This window comes from Hyperoodon ampullatus (assembly GCF_949752795.1).
Source record: "Hyperoodon ampullatus genome assembly, chromosome: 1".
NCBI lineage: Eukaryota > Metazoa > Chordata > Mammalia > Artiodactyla > Ziphiidae > Hyperoodon > Hyperoodon ampullatus.
This window is the reverse complement of record NC_136914.1, coordinates 215,160,168-215,179,084: the sequence shown is the minus strand read 5'-3', so window position 1 is coordinate 215,179,084 and position 18,917 is coordinate 215,160,168. Positions and strand designations below refer to the sequence as shown.

The 18,917-nt window shown below is 34.4% G+C and overlaps 1 protein-coding gene across 1 annotated transcript in view; it reads right to left on the bottom strand.

Annotated features, from left to right (window-relative positions):
• The window catches only part of CCDC172 (coiled-coil domain containing 172), a gene marked incomplete at both ends in the record, with an annotated part of 47,307 nt that overhangs the window by 18,692 nt on the left and 9,698 nt on the right, over window positions 1–18,917 (bottom strand). Inside the window, 2 exons of the mRNA XM_079713677.1 lie at window positions 11,441–11,606; window positions 12,796–12,912. Of these exons, the coding sequence (XP_079569803.1) occupies window positions 11,441–11,606; window positions 12,796–12,912 (283 nt within the window). The remainder of the gene's footprint in view (window positions 1–11,440; window positions 11,607–12,795; window positions 12,913–18,917) is intronic.

Here is an 18,917-nt window from a genome sequence, read left to right as displayed (position 1 = left end):
GCTTCTGCTCCTTTAATAAATGAATATTTAAAATATAAACATAACTACATGCTAATAATTAAGAGAAGTATTCCAGGATACCATTACAATCTTTAAGAGATTTTAAAAGTGAAACAATATTTTATTCTATTAACTGATTTATCAGACATTCTATGATAAAGTGATAAAATATCTTTGTAGAACTTGGGCAAGAATGACAGAGAAATTTTGGACTTAAACATTCCTGAGTTAGAGAATGTATTATTTTTCTTAGTCCTAACTCTCTAGGCTAAATGGAAAAGGCATGGTTCCAAGACTGTTTCTTCCCTCCCAAAAAATAAGACAAGTGCATCAATTCCTATGACACTTACACAACAGAAAGAATAAACACAATGTTTGTGGTAATAACTTTTTTCCCACTTTTCTACTGCCTCATTTTAATTTTGTTATTACTTTTATTTTATAGCTTTATTGAGGTACAACTGATGTGGTGATAACTTTTTACTTCCTTCCACTGCTTAAAATCCAAGAAGTTCTAATCAAGCTAGGTTTTATGGCTATGAATATTAAACCAAATTAAGACAATGAAAATTCATTCCCATCTTTTGACACGTGAGTTGTCTTTCTCATATAACTGTACATACATTGCCTATCTTTAAAGAATACTAGCAAGCAAGGTGTGTAATATGCTTCCTCTTATCTAACATCCAAGAAAAACTGATTCACCAACTGGAAGAAATAAATAAGGGGGACATTTTGAGAAAAATGCTGTGACAATCATTATAGTCATTATTTTGAAGCCAAAAGTGATGGACCCTTTTATCTATGAATTATCAGATGTTCAAAATAAATAAACATTTATTAATTTCACAAATATATATTGAATACCAAATATGAATACTTCTAGTTGCTCAGGCCAAAAAAACTTGGAGTCAACTGTTAATGCCTCTCTTTCTCTCAAACCCCACATCTAATCCATCATGAAATCCTACTTGTCCATCTTCAAAATTTATCCAGAATCTAAACACCTCTCACCATTTCAATTGCTTACGGTCTTAAACTAAGCCATCATTATCTCTGGTCTCGATTACTACCGCTTTTCCCTAGGTTTCTGTTTCTGCTTTTACCTCCATTAAGTGTATTTTCAACTGAGGCCAAAGAAATCCTATTAACATATGTGAGACCCTTCACTCCTGTGCTCAAAATTCTCCAATGACTTCTGATCTCACTTGAGTAAAAGCCAAAGTTTTTCGAATGGCCCACAGGTTTTAAATGATCTGAGTTCTTATTTTTAAATTAACTTTTATTGGAGTATAGTTGCTTTATGTTAGTTTCTACTGTACAGCAAAATGAATCAGCTATACATAGACATATATCCCCTCTTTTTTGGATTCCCTTCCCATTTAGGTCACCACAGTGCATTAAGCAGAGTTCCTTGTGCTATATAGTATGTTCCATTAGTTGTCTATTTTATACACAGTATCAATAGTGTTTATGTGTCAATCCCAATCTCCCAATTCCTCCCAGTCCCCCTTTCCCCCCTGGTATTCATACGTCTGTCTCTATTTCTGCTATGCAAATAAGATCATCTATACCATTTTTCTAGATTCCACATATATGCATTAACATAAGATATTTGTTTTTCTCTTTCCGACTTACTTCACTCTGTATGACACTCTCTAGGTCCATCCACAACTCTTCAAATGACCCAACTTCATTCCTTTTAATGGCTGAGTCATATTCCATTGTATATATGTGCCACATCTTCTTTATCCAGTCATCTGTCAATGGACACTTAGGTTGCTTCCATGTCCTAGTTATTGTAAATAGTGCTGCAATGAACACTGGGGTACATGTGTCTGTTTGAATTATGGTTTTCTCAGGGTATATGTCCAGTAGTGCGATTGCTGGGTCATATGGTAGTCCTATTTTTAGTTTTTTAAGGAACCCCCAGACTGTTTTCCATAGTGGCTGTATCTTGTCACCTCTCTGACCTCACGACCTCTCCTTCTACTCTAAAGACATTAGGCTCTTGGGACTTCTCTGGTGGCGCAGTAGTTAAGAATCCACCTGCCAATGCAGGGGACACAGGTTCGGGCCCTGGTCTGGGAAGATCCCACATGCCGCAGAGCAACTAAGCCCATGCACCACAACTCCTGAGCCTGCGCTCTAGAGCCCACAAGCCACAACTACTGAAGCCCGCGCACCTAGAGCCTGTGCTTTGCAACAAGAGAAGCCACCTCAATGAGAAGCCCACGCACTGCAACAAAGAGTAGCCCCTGCTCAATGCAACTAGAGAAAGCCTGCACGCAGCAATGAAGACCCAATGTAGCCAAAAATAAATAAATAAATAAATTTAAAATGACAACAACAACATTAGGCTCTTTGTTTTTCCTCGAAATCAGATTAGGCACAATCTCCCTCTGTAGGCTTTGTATCAGCTATCCTTCTGTCTGAAATGCTCTTCCCCTAGATATTCATTTGGCTCATTCTCTTACTTCTTTCAGGCTTTATTCAAAACACACCTCATCAGTGAGGCCTTCCCAGGACATCTATGTAATATTGTAACACATACACATGCACGTCTGTGTGCACACACACACACGCATACACATAAGATATCCCTAGAAGGTGGAGAACCACTAGGTTGTGTAGGGCTGGCAAAACAAGTTGAGGAACTTGGTTTGCTATGTTTATCATGATATTTTAAAACATAATGTAACTAAATTAAGAGGCTCATAGTAATAGTCCAGAACTAGTAATTCCTTCTAAAAATATATGGGTGTTAATATTTTGGCAACTTCAAAGGGTAAGAATAGTGTCCACATCTGAAGTTAAAAACTAATAAATCAAGGAAGATATCAGGCAGTGGAAAGAAAACTCTAAGTAGCAGAAAATAATAAAATAGCTATGGAGAGATGAAGATGAAGATTATTCAAAACCCAATGTAACTGGCTGACTAACCATAGTTATGGTCTAAAAGCTCAATGGGAAAGGTCAGAGGGGACAGCCAGCAGAAGAAGGAAGAGAGAAGAGAAAAATCAAGTATCAGGAAATAACAGATATGGTGGTACAAATTAGAAAAGGGAATGGAAGAGCAACCACTGACGGGACAGAAGACAAATGGAAACTAAAACTGCTCTGAGAAGAAAATGGCTCTAGTATGTGCTTAAAATTTGAGTAACTCCTTTCTCCACCAGCACCAACAGGGAGAAACAGTCACCATAAACAGTTTCACAGGTGAATTCTTTTGAACTTTGAAGGAGTTGATAATTGTAGTATTTACATTTTTTCCAGCTGGAGAAAGAAGAAAGCTTTTACATTCTTTCTGTTAAGTCAATATAACACACACAAAAAGATTAATCTCACTTATAAATACTGATGCAAAAATCTTAAAGAAAACATTAGAGACCACAGCTAAGTAAGGTTAATAATAGGATATTTATTAACAAAGTTCATTATGTTAATAGATTAAAGTGGGAAAAGCATATATGATCATCTCAAAAGGGGGAGGGTAGGGAGGGAAAGAAAAAAGAGGGGAGAGAGAGAGAAGGAGAAGAAAGAGAGAGAAGGAGAAGAAAGAGAGAAAGTTTCAATCTGGTGTCATGATTAATAGTAAAACTCTTTCTAAGCTGGAGACAAAATCCAGAAGCCATAATGGAAAAGATTGATGAAGATGACTGCAAAAGTTTTAAATTTCTATATGGCATTCAGACATATGCAGACACACACAGAGACACATACATACATACTATAAGTATAGTCAAAGGTAAACAATAAACTAGGACACAAATTTATAACACATGACACAGGGCTAACTTCATTAATTTACAAAAAGCTCATATAAATCAGTAAGAATAAAAATACATAAAGGATATTAACAGATTGTTCACAGAAAAAGAAAAATATAAATGGTCAATAAATGCAGATAAATTCAACATAGTGAAAAATCAAAGAAATGCTAATTAAACCAACAATGAAAATAACATCTTGACTTGTCAGATTGGCAAAGATTAAAGTCATTGATAATGCCCAGATTGGTAATGGTAGGAGATAATAATTTAGGAAAACAGGCACTTTCCTATGCAGTTGGTAGGAAAATTAATTCAATGCTATAAGGAGTGTAATTTAGTATTAAGTCTCTTAATATTTCCCTTTGATTTAGCGATTTCATTAGTAGATTTTTACCACACAAATACATTCACAAAAGCACAGATAACATACTCAGATTATTAGAGGCCCTTGTTGTTGTTCATGTAGGTTGTTTCTTAATTTTTATTTTTATTTTATTTTGTTTTCTTCTTGAATCACCACCAGTCCCACCACCTGTGTACCGTTGCCCATCTCACTGGGAATTTAGCTTCTTTCTGTAATTTTCAACTCTACCTCCCTACTGGCTCCAATCCATCAATATTTAAATATGTTCAAATATCTCCCATTTCAAAAAAGAAAAATGAAAAAAGGACAATCCCACTTTCACACTAAAAACCCTCCCCTGACCTCACATCCTCCTGGGTTACTGGACTTTCTATCTTATCTGCAGAGAAACTTCTTCGAAGACTTATCTATGCTCATGGTCATCATTTCCTCTTCCTCGCTGCTCAACTCATCACAACCCGGCTTCTGCCCTTCTTCTCTAATTACCTCAATCTGTTGCTTTTCCTAAAGATCACCAGGGACATCCAACTGCTGCTTCTTAGTCCTTATGGTTGACAGTTTGACAGCTTTGCCAAATGTTCTCAAATACAACCTCAAATACTCTCTCCCCTAGGTGATCCCAACTTCACAGAGCAATGTATCCTTTCTTGAATGTGCCTAAATTTCTCGAAGCTCTTTCTCACACTCTGCTGGCTTTCTTCCTCTTCTTGAAAGTCGTGGTGTTACTCAGGGTTCTAGTATTTTCTTTCAATACATTCTCCCTGGGTGATGCCCCAAATTTAATAGCTCTAGCCCAAACCTCTCTCTGAGCTCTTAAGTTAAATATCTAACTATCTGACATCTAGACCCAAACCTCTCATTTGTCTAATCCCTATGACACTTCAGATCTCAGTCTGAAAGTCACTTGCTCAGGTAGTCCTTCCTTAACTACCTAGTCCAGGTTAGATTCCCTTACATGTTCTCATATCAGTTTGTACTTCTCTTTTTGAAGCAGTCATCAATTTATAATTATCTAATTTATACTGTTGGAGATAGAGCATTAAACAAAATGAGTCCCTGCCATTATGGAGATTAAATTTCATATGGAAACCCTAGAGACATTCTGAAAGTATAAAGAACCAACAGTATCAAGCACCATGAAAGCAAATCTGTTAAAATAAATTCATATTTCTGGAAGAACGAACACAAAATAGGGAGTTCCTACGTTATTTGTGGCATCAAGGACCTTTTTTCTCTATCATTTATATAGAGGAGTAATTTACATAAAGTACATACATTTATAGCACACAATTTCATGAGTTTTGACCATCATATATACTGTGAAACCACCACCATAATCAAGAAATAATGTATTTCCATTAATCCCCCAAAATTCCTGTGCCCCTTTGCAGTTCATACATTGCAACCTAGGCAACCACTGATCTGCTTGTTGTCACTTTCTGATTGCTGTCACATAGTTTGCGTTGTATATAGTACGTATTTTTCTGTGTCTAGCTGATTTCACTCATCATATCATTTTGAGATGCATCCATGTTGTGTGTCAGCAGATTTCTTATTTTTATTGTTGAGTATTCCATTGCATGGATATACCAGTTTTGTTTATCCATTCTCCTCTTAATCTTAATTAACCTCGTAACATTTAAGTTATGTTCAGCTTTATGAATAAAGCTGCTAAAACTTGGTGTGAACATATGCTTCATTTTTCTGGAGTATGTTTAACTTTTTAAGAAACTGTAAAACAATTTTCCAAAGTGGTTGCATGATTTATTTTACATTCCCATCACTACCATATGTATTTCAAGTGCTCCATATTCTTGTCGACATTTGCTATGATAAAGCTTTTTAATTTTAATTAAGTGAATATACAGTGATATCACATCATGGTTTTAATTTGCATTTTCCTTATGACTAAAGATATTGAGTGTCTTTTCACAGGTTCATTGGTCATTAGTATATACTCTTTTGCAAAGTTCAAATCTTTTTCCCCTTTTACAATCAGTTTTGTTGCCTTCTTATTAAGTTGTAAGAGTTCATTATATTCTGGATAATAGTACATTGCCAGATATGTATACTGCAAATATTTTCTCCAAGTCTGTGCTTTGATTTTTCATTTTTAAGTAGTATTTTTTTTTTCTTTTGCGGTACGCGGGCCTCTCACTGTTGTGGCCTCTCCCATTGCGGAGCACAGGCTCTGGATGCGCAGGCTCAGCGGCCATGGCTCACGGGCCCAGCCGCTCTGCAGCATGTGGGATCTTCCCGGACCGGGGCACAAACCCCTCTCCCCTGCATCGGCAGGCGGACTCTCAACCACTGTGCCACGAGGGAAGCCCCTGAGTTGATTCTTAATATGGTGTGAAGTAAAAGTTAAGAATCATTGTTTTGTAATAGATGAATGAATTTCCTTTACCCACTGAACTGCCTTGCTACCGCCGGTGAAAATCAGTTGTCCATATATGCATGAGTCTATTTCTGGACTCTTTTCCATTCCAGTGATCTATGTGCCTATTCTTAAGCCAATGACACATTATCTTGATTATTGTAGCTTTTTAGCAATTTTGAAACCAGGGAGTATGAATCTCTAAATTTTGTTCTATTTTTTAAAAATTGTGGCTATTTTAAGTCATTTGTATTTCCATATAAATATTAGAATCTGCTTGTCGAGATTTAATAAAACTTAATGGGACTTTTACTGAGATTCTGTTGAACCTAAGATCCATTTGAAGAGAACTGACATGTTAAAAATATTGAATTTTCCAATCCCTGAACATGGTATATCTATTTATTTAGTTCTTCCTTAATGTCTCTCAGCAATGCTCAGTTTACAATGTAGAAGTCCTGCATGTCTTCTGTTAAATTTGTTCCTATGTTATTTTTTGATCCTGTTTAAATGGCATTTTAATTTCATTTTCCTATTGTTTGCTGTTAGCACATAAAAATTCAACTGATTTTTATACATCAATCTTGCATTACTTTATTGACTTATTAATTTTAGCAATTGTTTTGTAAATTCCTTACTATTTTCTACATAAACAATCATAATCTACTAATAGAGGCAATTTTATTTTTATCCTTTCTGATCTGTATGCCTTTTTTCCCCTTGTCTTACTGCAATAGCTAAAATGGCTAGGACATCCAGAGCCATATTGAATAAAAGTGGTATTAATGGGCACACTCACCTTATTCTCAATCTTTGTGGGAAAGTATTTAATATGTCACCATTATGTATGATGTTAGTATTCAATATTTCACCAGTAAGTATAATATTAGCTGTAGGCTTTTCATACAGGATACTTATCAGATTGAGAAAGTTCCCTTCTATTCCTGGTTTTCTGAATGTTATACAGAACTGTACAGATCCACTTACGAGGCCCCCCTTCCATTTATGTTATAGTTGTCATGTATGCATATGACATACATGTATACAAATGGCCTCTACATTCATTATAAACTCCACAAGACAATATATTTTTTAAGAGATCATATGTATTTTTAAAAATTAAGAGAAAACATAGGTACTTATATTTTATTTGCCATTTCTGATTATCTTAATTAAGATATGAGTTTGTCTCTGGTGTCATTTTTACTTCTACTTGGAGAGCTTCCTTTAGCATTTCTTGCTGTTCAGTCATGGTTGTTCAGTCGTGGTGGCAAAGAATTCTCTTAATTTTCCTTTACTTGAAAATGTCTTTATTTTACCTTTTGAAGGATTTTTCACTGGATATAGAGATTTACTTTTCTTTCAACACTTTCATTATTCCACTATCTTCTTGACTTCATGGTTTCTAGTGACAAGTACATGGTCATTTGATTAATTGCTCCCTGTTTTCAAGATTTTTTTATCTTTGGCTTTTCAACAATTTCACTATTATTATGCCCCTAGGCATGAATTTCTTTGAATTTATCTTGTTTGGATTTGCTGAGCTTCTTGAATCTATGAATTAATATTTTTCAGCAAATTTGACATTTTCTGCCATGATTTCTTCAAATATGTTTTCTGCCCCATTCTCTCTCCTCACTCCTTCAGAAACTCTAATTATTTGCACGTTAGACCTTTTGAAATTGTCCCACAGGTCCCTGAGTTTCTATTTTTTTGTTTGAATTTTTTCTCTCTTCTTCAGATTGGGTAATTTCTATTAATCCAGCTTCATGTTCATTGGCTCCTCTGTCAGCTCCATTCTGCTATTAAGTGACATTTTTATTTCAGATATTGTATTTTTCAGTTCTAAAATGTTCATTTGATTCTTTTTTACATTTTATATTTTTCTGCTGAGATTACCTATCTTTTCATCTATTACAAGTGCATTTTTCTTAACTCATTGAGCATAGTTAATAAAGCTGCTATAAAGTTTTTAACTCCAATATCTAGATCACTGTGGTTTTGGCATCTCATTATTTTCTTTTGACATTAGGGGTCATGTTTCACTGATTCTTCACAGGTCAAGGAATTTTGGATTGCATCCTGAACAGTGTGAATATCATGTTGTGGAGATTTTGACTTTTTTTTAAAAATAACAGCCATCCTAAATGGGTGTTAAGCAACATCTCATTGTGGTTTTGATTTCCATTTCCCTAATGACTATTTAGGTTTAACATCTTTTCATGAGCTTACTGGCCATTTCTTTGGAAAAATGGTCTATTCAAATCCTTTCCCCATTTTTTAACTGGGTTTTTTTGGTTTGGTTTGGTTTTTTTGGTGTTGAGTTATGGGTTTTTTTTAATATTCTGGGTATTAATCCCTTATCAAAGATATGACTTGAAAATATTTTCTCCCATTCTGTGGGCTGTGTTTTTACTCTCTTGATAGTGTCTTTTGATGTACAGAAGATTTTAATTTTGACCAAGTACAGTTTATCTATTTTTTCTTTTATTGTCTGTGTTTTCAGCATCCAAGAAATCACCACCAAATGCAATGCCATGAGGTGTTTCCCATGTTTTCTTCTAAGAGCTTCATTATTTTATTTTTTAAGTTTACGACTTTGATCCATTTTTAGTTAATTTTCATACATAGTGTAAGGTAAGGGCCCAACTTCATTCTTTTGCATGTGGTATCCAGTTTTCCCAGCAGCATTTGTTGAAAAGACGGTCCTTTCCCATTGAATGGTCTTGGCACCCTTATCAAAAATCATTTGACACAAGGGTTTATATTTGAGCTCTCTATTCTATTCCATTGTTCTATATGTCTGTCTTTATCCCAGTATCACACCGTTTTGATTACCACAGCATTTTACTAAATTTTGAAATCAAGGATTTGGAGCCCTCCAACTTTGTTCTTGTTTTGGCCATTTGGTATCCTTTGGGATTCCATACAAATTTTAGGATGGGTTTTTCTATTCATGAAAAAAATGCTGTTGGGATTTTGATAGAGATTGCATTGAATCTATAGATTATTTTGGATAATAATACCATAGTAGCAATATTAAGTTTTCCAATCCATGAACATGGAATATCTTTCCATTTATTTAGGTCTTCTCTAATTTCTTTGAGTAATGTTTTATAGTTCTCAGTGTACAGGTCTTTAATCTCCTTGGTTATTTTTTTTCCTAAGTACTTTATTCCTTTTGATGCTATTATAAGTGGAATCTTGAAAGATTGTTCTTTGCTAGTATATAGAAATGCAACTAATTTTCAACTTTGCTGTATTTATTAGCTTAAGCTTTTTGTTTTGCTAGTTTGTTTTGTTTTTTTTGTGGAATTGTTAGGTGTTCTACCTATAAGATTATGCCATCTGGGAACAGAGATAACTTTACTTCTTCCTTTCCAATTTGCATGTCTTTTGTTTCTTTTTCCTGCCTAACTGACCTGGTCAGAATTTCCAATACTATCACGAATAGAAGTGGTCATATCCATGACTTTTTAAAAGAAAGGTAGTTTTAGAGTATCTCCTAAGGTTAATACCTATTTAAACTTGTGTTCTACACCTGTGATCATTAAATAGCAGTAAACATGAATGTTATCTAAAGGACTTAAAAAACTATGTTCCATATCCTGATTCAATAAATCTGAGATGAGACTCAAGCATTTAATATATTTTTTTTAAACTTCCCAGATGTGTGCCTATAGTTAAGAACTTCAGTCCTACACTCTCTACCTCTGAGAACCTCATTTCCTTCATCTATAAAATTAAACTAATTAAAAAGTATAATCCCTATATTTTTAAGGGTTTAATTATGTTCCCGGTAGCATTCTATGTACTTAGATATTATTTCATTGAATCCTCACAACAACCTTGTTAAGGTCATTATTATTATCCTCTGTCTTTACAGATGAGGAAACTGAGGCAAAGAAAACTTAAGCATCTTGCCCCAAATCACATATTACTCTCTGCTGGTTCTCCCTTTGCCCTCTTTGACATCTCTGTCTCATTCTTCTTCTCTTCCTTTCCTTAAATGCTATGCTTTCCCAGTTTCTGTCTTTGGTCTTTGGTCCTCCTCTATGTTCCCTCTACATGTTCCCTTTGAATTATGTCACCAACTCCTTTGTATTCCCAAACCCAATACTCTAGCTCTGATCTCTCTTATCAGCTTCACGACCAAATTTCCACCTGCTACCTGGGCATTTCCACCTGTTTATCCCATAGACATCTCCAACTAAAACTACCTGAAATAAAACTTAATCTTTTTGTCCAGAAAAGGCTATAGTTCACCTCCACCTCTTCTCTTCCTCCTGGTACCATATTCTACCCAATCTCTTAAGTTTGAAAACTGTGATTCATGCTTGACTTTCTATATATCTGTTTACATTAATCAGTGATACAGTCCTATCATTCTTCCTAAACATATCTTTAATTCATCGTCTCCTCCCTTTGGTAACTTCTTTAGTTCAGGATCTTATCACAAACTGCAATAACTTGCATACTACTGTTTCTGAAATGAAATTCTCCCCACCTCGCTGTGTAACCGTGTTTCCTAGTTTAAACTGGATTGATGGTAAAATGAGGATCACAACAACAGTATTACCCTTATTATAGCTTCTATCACATTTTCCTATAAACATTTGCTTATGGATTTGATCCCTTCACTTTTTAGTTTTACATCTCGAGGACCTAAAAGAGTAGCTAACACACAACAGATAGTAAACAGATTTGATTACTAAATAAATGACCAATGCTCATGTCACATCTACTTCTAAAGAATTTGAGACTGCTCACAATAAAAGATACATACCATCAAGATAAAAGTAAAAGAATAGCTATGCAATAACCCAAGTTACTTATGAAAAAGTTAAATTTCTGGAAAAACCATTAATTCAAAATAAGTTACTTTCAATAATACCAGATAAATGAGGTGGTACTATGTATTCATACCCATTTTCAGAATGTTTGCCTCGTTTTCTAAGTCAGATATTTGAATCTTGACATTTTCTTTCATCAAAAGCTCTCGTTTCTTTGTTATTTCATACTCATTATTGAAGTCTGTAATTTCCTTAATAAATTTTTCTTCCTCCTCTGTCACTTTTCTCTTTGTAGCTTCCTGAAAAATGGAAACAAAGGAAAAAATATAGGTGTTAGTTGCAACAATATTTTTCCTTAGTGATTTAAAATGCAATCATTTGGAAATATTAACAACAAAATAGAAAATTATACTTCCTGGGATTAAAATGCTGTACTACTACAGCAATATTAGTTAAAAAACTGAAGTTATTACATAGTAACAACTAACTACATTCATGTGAAAGATTTACCCTTAATGTTTTAGGACAATTATTGAGGTAGAAATTCTACCACCCATCATTATGTATGCATTTGTTTGTGTATTAAACTTACAGCCATATATGCCATTTTTTCATTGCAAAATGGGTGGTAAAATAATTAAATAACCAAAGTTGAAAATGAAAGTCTACACGCAAAGGAATTACTGTCTTACAGGATAAAAAAGAAAAACAAAACAGGAAATCCAAGAAAACCTTTTAAAATTTAGACAATAAAGGTAAAATTATATATTCATTTCAAATTCAGTTCTAAATAATAGCTACATTTCTTGCAATGTCAACATGGAGTAGAAATAAGAATTTACAAAAACTTTAAACAATGCTAGTACCTAAACTTTTTGACAATGGTAGAACCTAAACATTACTGCATTTTCCTATTTTTTTTCTAAGAAATGTAACTAATTATGAGCTACATTTGGAAACTGGCCATGTCATTCATAACCATTTGGTGGTTGATTCTGACTTTTGATATATATTTTTAATATTTTAAAATGCAGTTTTTTCAAAATGTCAGTTAGTTACAAATCATATTCCTAAACTGTCCTTATCTCATTTAAAACTACTGAGTCTGTTGCCTCTGACTTATGATAAAAAGATAAACAAAATCTATCTTTTCACCCACATCCATTAATATGCCTAAAGTGTGAAACTCTCTGCCTTTCAAAAGCATTAAAACCAAGGTACTGAAGCCTGAGCAATTCAAATCAATTTCACTATTTCTTTTATGCTTATTACAATTGCAAATAATTTCTATACTGCATGCTGCCAATAAAATTCTTTCAAACTATATTACTCTACCAACTGGTTTAAAATAGCACTTAATAATTTTCCATATCTGAACAGGACTATCTGCCAATATGCATACGGATAATTTTTTCTAAAAGTACACCTATTTTAATACTTTTTGATACAGTTAATGAAATAAATTTTTCTAAGTGGCTGGAGACTTACAAACGTTTGGAGAAGCATACTCCTTTGGCTTGTAATTTCACTGCACTGTCTTTCTAAGGCATTTTCATGAGTTTTCAAAAGCTGTAAGAGGAAGGCTTTTTCAGAAAACTGCTGAATCTTTAAAGTAAAAAAACCAGAAATCAGAATGAAACAATTAGACATTTTAGGGTACCTTAGTTAACAGATCTGTATAGTATAAAATTTTTATATTAATCTTTAAAATGCAAAATAAAATTCACATTAAACATCTTACTTTATATGCTCTGTCTTAAATTATTTTATAAATGCTTTATAATTATAATTTTTATAATCTCTTCCCCTAATAAGACTATAGGCACCTCAAGGGCAGAGGATGTGTTTACTTTTTCCTTTCTAATACCTAGCACATTTTGTACCTTAGGTACTAAAGCTTTTTGATGACACACATTGAAATCTGCTTTAAGACAGCTTGTTTTAAAGAACAAATTTCTATTCTCATCACTTACATGAAAGATATGAATGAATAAATCATGACTAATCAAATTATGAGATAAAATCTAAAAACCACAGGCAAAAACTTAGTCCCATGACTATAGTTATACCAAATAAAACACAAATCTGCTAAAGTCTTCAAATGGGTTTTGAGAACTCATTTTTTATTTTAGTACCTCATTTGGTTCTAACTAGCAAAAGATAAAATAAACATTAATATTAGATATGTAACTGTTATTTCATTTGGGCTGTAAAGAATAGCATCTCTTGAGACCACGAACATTGAAATGAAAGTCAGGAAGCTTTAATATATAAAAGCTAAAAATGATGCCAGACTGGAAATAATCTTTCCACTACATTCAGTACTGGCCCTCATAAGAATCATCACTTCAAATCTGGGGCTGTTCCCATCTCCACAGAGAAAAGGAAAAGGAAATAAATTCAACTTAAATTGCAGAAAGCAAGATTTATGTTAGCTGTTAAGAACTTCCTCAAGGTGAGAGACAGGTTGTGAAATCTCTGTCCCAGAAGATATTGAATAATAAAGAGTTTAGGAATAGTTTAGTCCAGAGGCAAAGGGTTGGCCTAAAAGGCATTTTGAAATGATATGGCTAAAAAGCCCTAGAAATACTGGCATTAAAAAAAAAAGCAGCTGAAATAAAACAGAAAATATGATCTTAAATTTATATAATATCATAGCCCATCTGCCCATACCTTCAGCACTTGGTGCTGATTTCATCAACTTTATCTTAAGAAAGACATCAATAGAGAAAGATTAGAAAGGTGCAATTTACATGACCAAAGGAATTCAGAAAATACTTTCAAAATTGGGGGAAGGGAGAATGGGCAGTTAGTATTTTACTGTCTGAGAAGACAAATTAGAAAACATATGGTCTGATCTATAAAATTATATAGAAACTGGTAACAATGGTGAACAAGAGTATGATCATGAATTTTATCACATTTATTTTGAATAAGAAAATACTTCTGAGCTGTTTAGTACCTATTATATAAATTAGAATAAAATGAGTTCCAGAGAAGTAATACCTTAACAAAGGTTATATAATTAATTAGGGGCAAACCCAGGACTAAAATTCAGGTCTTCTGACTTTATGGCTTCTAAATCATGATACTAATATGTAAATATTAGAACTATTTCAAAGTAGTAAAAAGATACTTTTGGTACTAAAAAGGGGCTTCAGTCTCTGACAACAGCATAAACTGAAAGTATATAAGTTTAAGAGACAGAAAAATTACCAAATACTAGGTCCATCAGAATTTATTGAGAAAAGGTTGCTTGCAGTATATTCCTCACTCTCAGAGTTGCAATTATGAACAATAACCATGAATGTTTACAAAAATGCTTTGAAACCAAGTATCAGGCTGGATAAATTTTGGTTTAATCCAATTAGGTATTTCATGTAATATGCCTTTCAGAATCAAAATTCCTAAATTCTGATTCTGTTTCTACCACTGATCTGTAGTCAAAGCTGCACTGAAAACCAAAAATGGAGAAAATATTATTTGTCAAGCTAAGGAATTTTAAGATAAGACAAGGAAGTTTATCACTTGAATTCACAAAAGCCTTATGTTAAGGACTCAGAAATTAAGGTGCTCTGTTTCCAGCTATCACTAAGACCTAAAATTATCACTGAGCTCATGTCTTCTTCCTTAAAGGGAAAATAACAATTATTAAGGAGAGATATTAGACATATTGGCATTTAATCGGAATGTTTTACCATAACCTGGCAAGATGAAACCTATATACCCCAAATGGAAATCAGACTGCTGTTCAAAAGGTCTATAAGAAGGGTAGAGCTATAATTTTCCTCCTCCCTAAAATTCTATGTAAATTATCCATTTTGAGGTCTTTTCTACTTTTTTGTTTCCATTCTTATTATTGGTGTACTCTTCATTCTTACTTTCTGTTTACACTCTGTCTTTATCTTTTACTCACACATTTTCCTCTTTTAATCAAGACCTAAAAAGCCCCAGAGAATCAATAACTACAGAAAGATTATAGTAACATTAATTTTTAAATTTACTTAGGATCTGTGATGAAAACATTTAATGCATAATGGAATTGGCAAGTAGGGAAAAGAGAGTAATAGAGAAAGAAGCAGGACTTTGGAAAAGCTCACGTTAGGAAGGTCAAGAAAGAATAGATTGCCTACGCTGACTCACAAGTTGAGGAAGGCAGTTAAGTTATGGTTGCAGAAATTACATCGGGTCTAATATTATTAGACCTTCTATTTTAATGGAACTAATGGGACAAACACCTTAGGATTTATCCAGTTCCACTCTAAGTTATTAACTCTCACTATTAAAAAAAGCTTTTCAAGACCACCTATTTGCAGAATGTGTTTCTCATTGTTCCTTTTGTTCTTCCTGTTATCACAACTCATTTCTTTAATTATTTTTCACATTCTTGCTTTTGAAAACCAGACCTACTGATGTATAAATATTCCAAATATAACCCTGAAGATGTTGACAGGATCATAAGATGAGGTCACTTCACAGAATAAATTATCATCAGAAACCTCTCTCACCTTTCTTTGTCGCAAAAGTGATGGGTAGGAATCAGAATTGGGAAGATACTAGAAGAGATGTAAAACTGTGATTTAAAAAGATATTTTTGAACTTATCTGAGTCAGGTTTGAATTGAGGCACTATCTTATATCTATGGTAGCCTGGACATCCATGATAAATAAAAACTTAAGAAACTACTGGCTGTATCTGCTAAATTACCCAGGGATCTCAAGGGGCTACAAACGATAAAAAGAAAAGGGTGGAAGGTTCAAATTTCTCTTTCTAATCTCTTTCCTTTCTCTGACTACAAATGAAATGAAAATATTTGCGTGCAGCCTTAAAGTTATATGCTAGAATCAAATAGCCAAGCTTTGCCAGAAAATATTGCTGTTTTGGAAAATTTTAATTATAACAGTGCCAACACTCTGGTTAATTTTACTTCTCTCAGAAATAAACACTTCTTTTTCCCTTTCCCTGTCTTATTTTTCCTGGGATATTTGATTTTTCAAAAGAGCTTGTAGCTGACCCAGTCAGCTGACTTATCTGGTCAACTAGGTCAGTTTTCAGCATAGCCATGATTTGTGACTCTTCACCACTCCTGCTCCTTGGGCACCCTTAGGTATTTTTCTACCAGAATAACTTGAAAGTTGAGAATGACTGAGGATTTGAAATTAATGTTTGGGTCCAAGTAAGCAAAGTACAAAGTACAATCTACACTTTGTTGTGGTTGCTGTTGCTTAAAATAATTTCAGGCTTTAGGAACTGGTATTTTGCTGACTAAATGCTCTGCCCAAGAATAAAACAGGCAACACTACATAAGAAAACATCATGAAAGTTAGGTAGACGATTTCACATTCGTAATCACAGCAACTGGGGAAAGAATGCATTTGTTATGACTATGATAAAAGACGTTTCAGCACTAGAGTACATCAATGAATACTGTATCAATTGCAGATATTAACTTTTTAAAAAATGGATGTTTTTTATAAATACATTTCTTAACCACAGATGCAATGCTTAAAGAATAACTCACTATGACACAGTAATCCTAACTAATATAGTAAGCAAGGAAGGTTCAATATTAGTAAATATTAGTCCTTATAATGGCTTATAAGGCTTTACATGATTACACTCTTATTCCCTTTCTAATCTAATCTTCTACCAGTTTCCTCCTCAATCACTCCTCTCTAGCCACACTGGCCTCCTTGTTATTCCCCAAACATCCAGCCACACTCTCTCCTCAAGGCCTTTGCACCGGATATTCTATGCCTGGAAATCTCTTTCCCCAGATTCCTCATGGTTCATTCCTTCATCTCAGTCAAGTCTTGGCTCATCTCTCATCTTTTCATTAAGGATTATCAGGATGCCTGATAAGACCACTGCTATTTACGTCTGTTCTGGAAGTTCTTGTTAATACAATATGTCAAGAAAAGGAACAAGAGATAACAATTATTTAAAAAGCTGGCACACAGTTCTCTCTCTTTTGTTTGTTTGGGCAAATGTGATTACTGTGTACCTAATAAAACCAAGAAAATCTACTGAGAAACCTAGAAATAGAGAAGAGTTCAGTAAAAATGCTAGTAACAAAATAAATACCAAAAACTAGTAGTTTTTCTATTTACCAAAAATAAGTAGAAAAAAGCATGGAAAAGATCCCATTTACAACACCAAAAACTAAACAAAACACAAATAAACCTAACATGAAGTATGTGGGACCTATATGAAAAAGCCTGCACTGAGGAACATAAAAGAAAGTATAAATAAATAGAAAGATATGCTATATTCTTTTTTTAAAAAATAAATTTATTTATTTATTTATTGGCTACATTGGGTCTTTGTTGCTGCGTGTGGGCTTTCTCTAGTTGCGGCGAGTGGAGGCTACTCTTTGTTGCAGTGCGCGGGCTTCTCATTGCGGTGGCTTCTCTCGTTGTGGAGCACGGGCTCTAGGTGTGCAGGCTTCAGTAGTTGTGGTTCTCGGGCTCTAGCACACAGGCTCAGTAGTTGTGGCGCACGGGCTTAGTTGCTCTGCGGCATGTGGGATCTTCCCAGACCAGGGATCGAACCTGTGTCCCCTGCATTGGCAGGCAGATTCTCAACTACTGTGCCACCGGGGAAGCCCTTATGCTATATTCTTGAATGTGAAGATTCAGAGTTGTAAATATATTAGTTCTCCCCAAATGAACTTAGTATAATCTTAATTAAAACCCCAATACTTTTATTTTGTTGGAACTTGAAAAAGTGATCTCAAATTTATCTAGGAAAACAAAACAAAACAAAACAAAAGAATCAGGAAATTCCTGGGCTTCCCTGGTGGCACAGTGGTTGACAGTCTGCCTGCCGATGCAAGGGACACAGGTTCGTGCCCCGATCTGAGAAGATCCCACCTGTTGCAGAGTGGCTGGGCTCGTGAGCCATGGCTTCTGAGCCTGCGCATCTGGAGCCTGTGCTCCGCAACGGGAGAGGCCACAACAGTGAGAGGCCCGCGTACCGCAAAAAAAAAAAAAAAAAAAAAAAAAGAATGAGATTGATAGTTATGATTACCAAAGGAGATAGTGGGGAAGAGGGGAGAGATAAATTAGGAGTTTAGTATTAACATATACACACTACTATATATAAAAAAGGTAAACAACAAGGACCTACTGTATAGCACAGGGAACTATACTCAATATCTTACAATAACCAATAATGGAAAAGAATCTGAAAAAGAAAATATATATATATATTTACACACACACACACACACACACACACACACACACTTGAAACTAACACAACATTGTAAATTAACCATACCTCAATTTAAAAAAAAAATGCGTGGAAGGAAACTGCTGGCAGAGACTACCTCTCAGCCTGGAAATGGGGCAGGGGAAGGGGTATAAAGACTTCAACGACTATCACTCTTTTAAACTAAACTGTTGCTTTTGTTTTTTGCAAGAAAAAAAAAGTGCCTATGCTGGCTATGCAAGCAGAGTAACAAAACTCCATCCACTGGCTTGGAGATGCAGCATAAAAGTGAGCTGCCTCCATCGATCCATGAGTGGAAGAAGAATCATACCCAAGAAACCCCAAACCCAAACTTGAATTGTTCACGGATGTGAGATTCAAATGTCTCCTAGCCATGC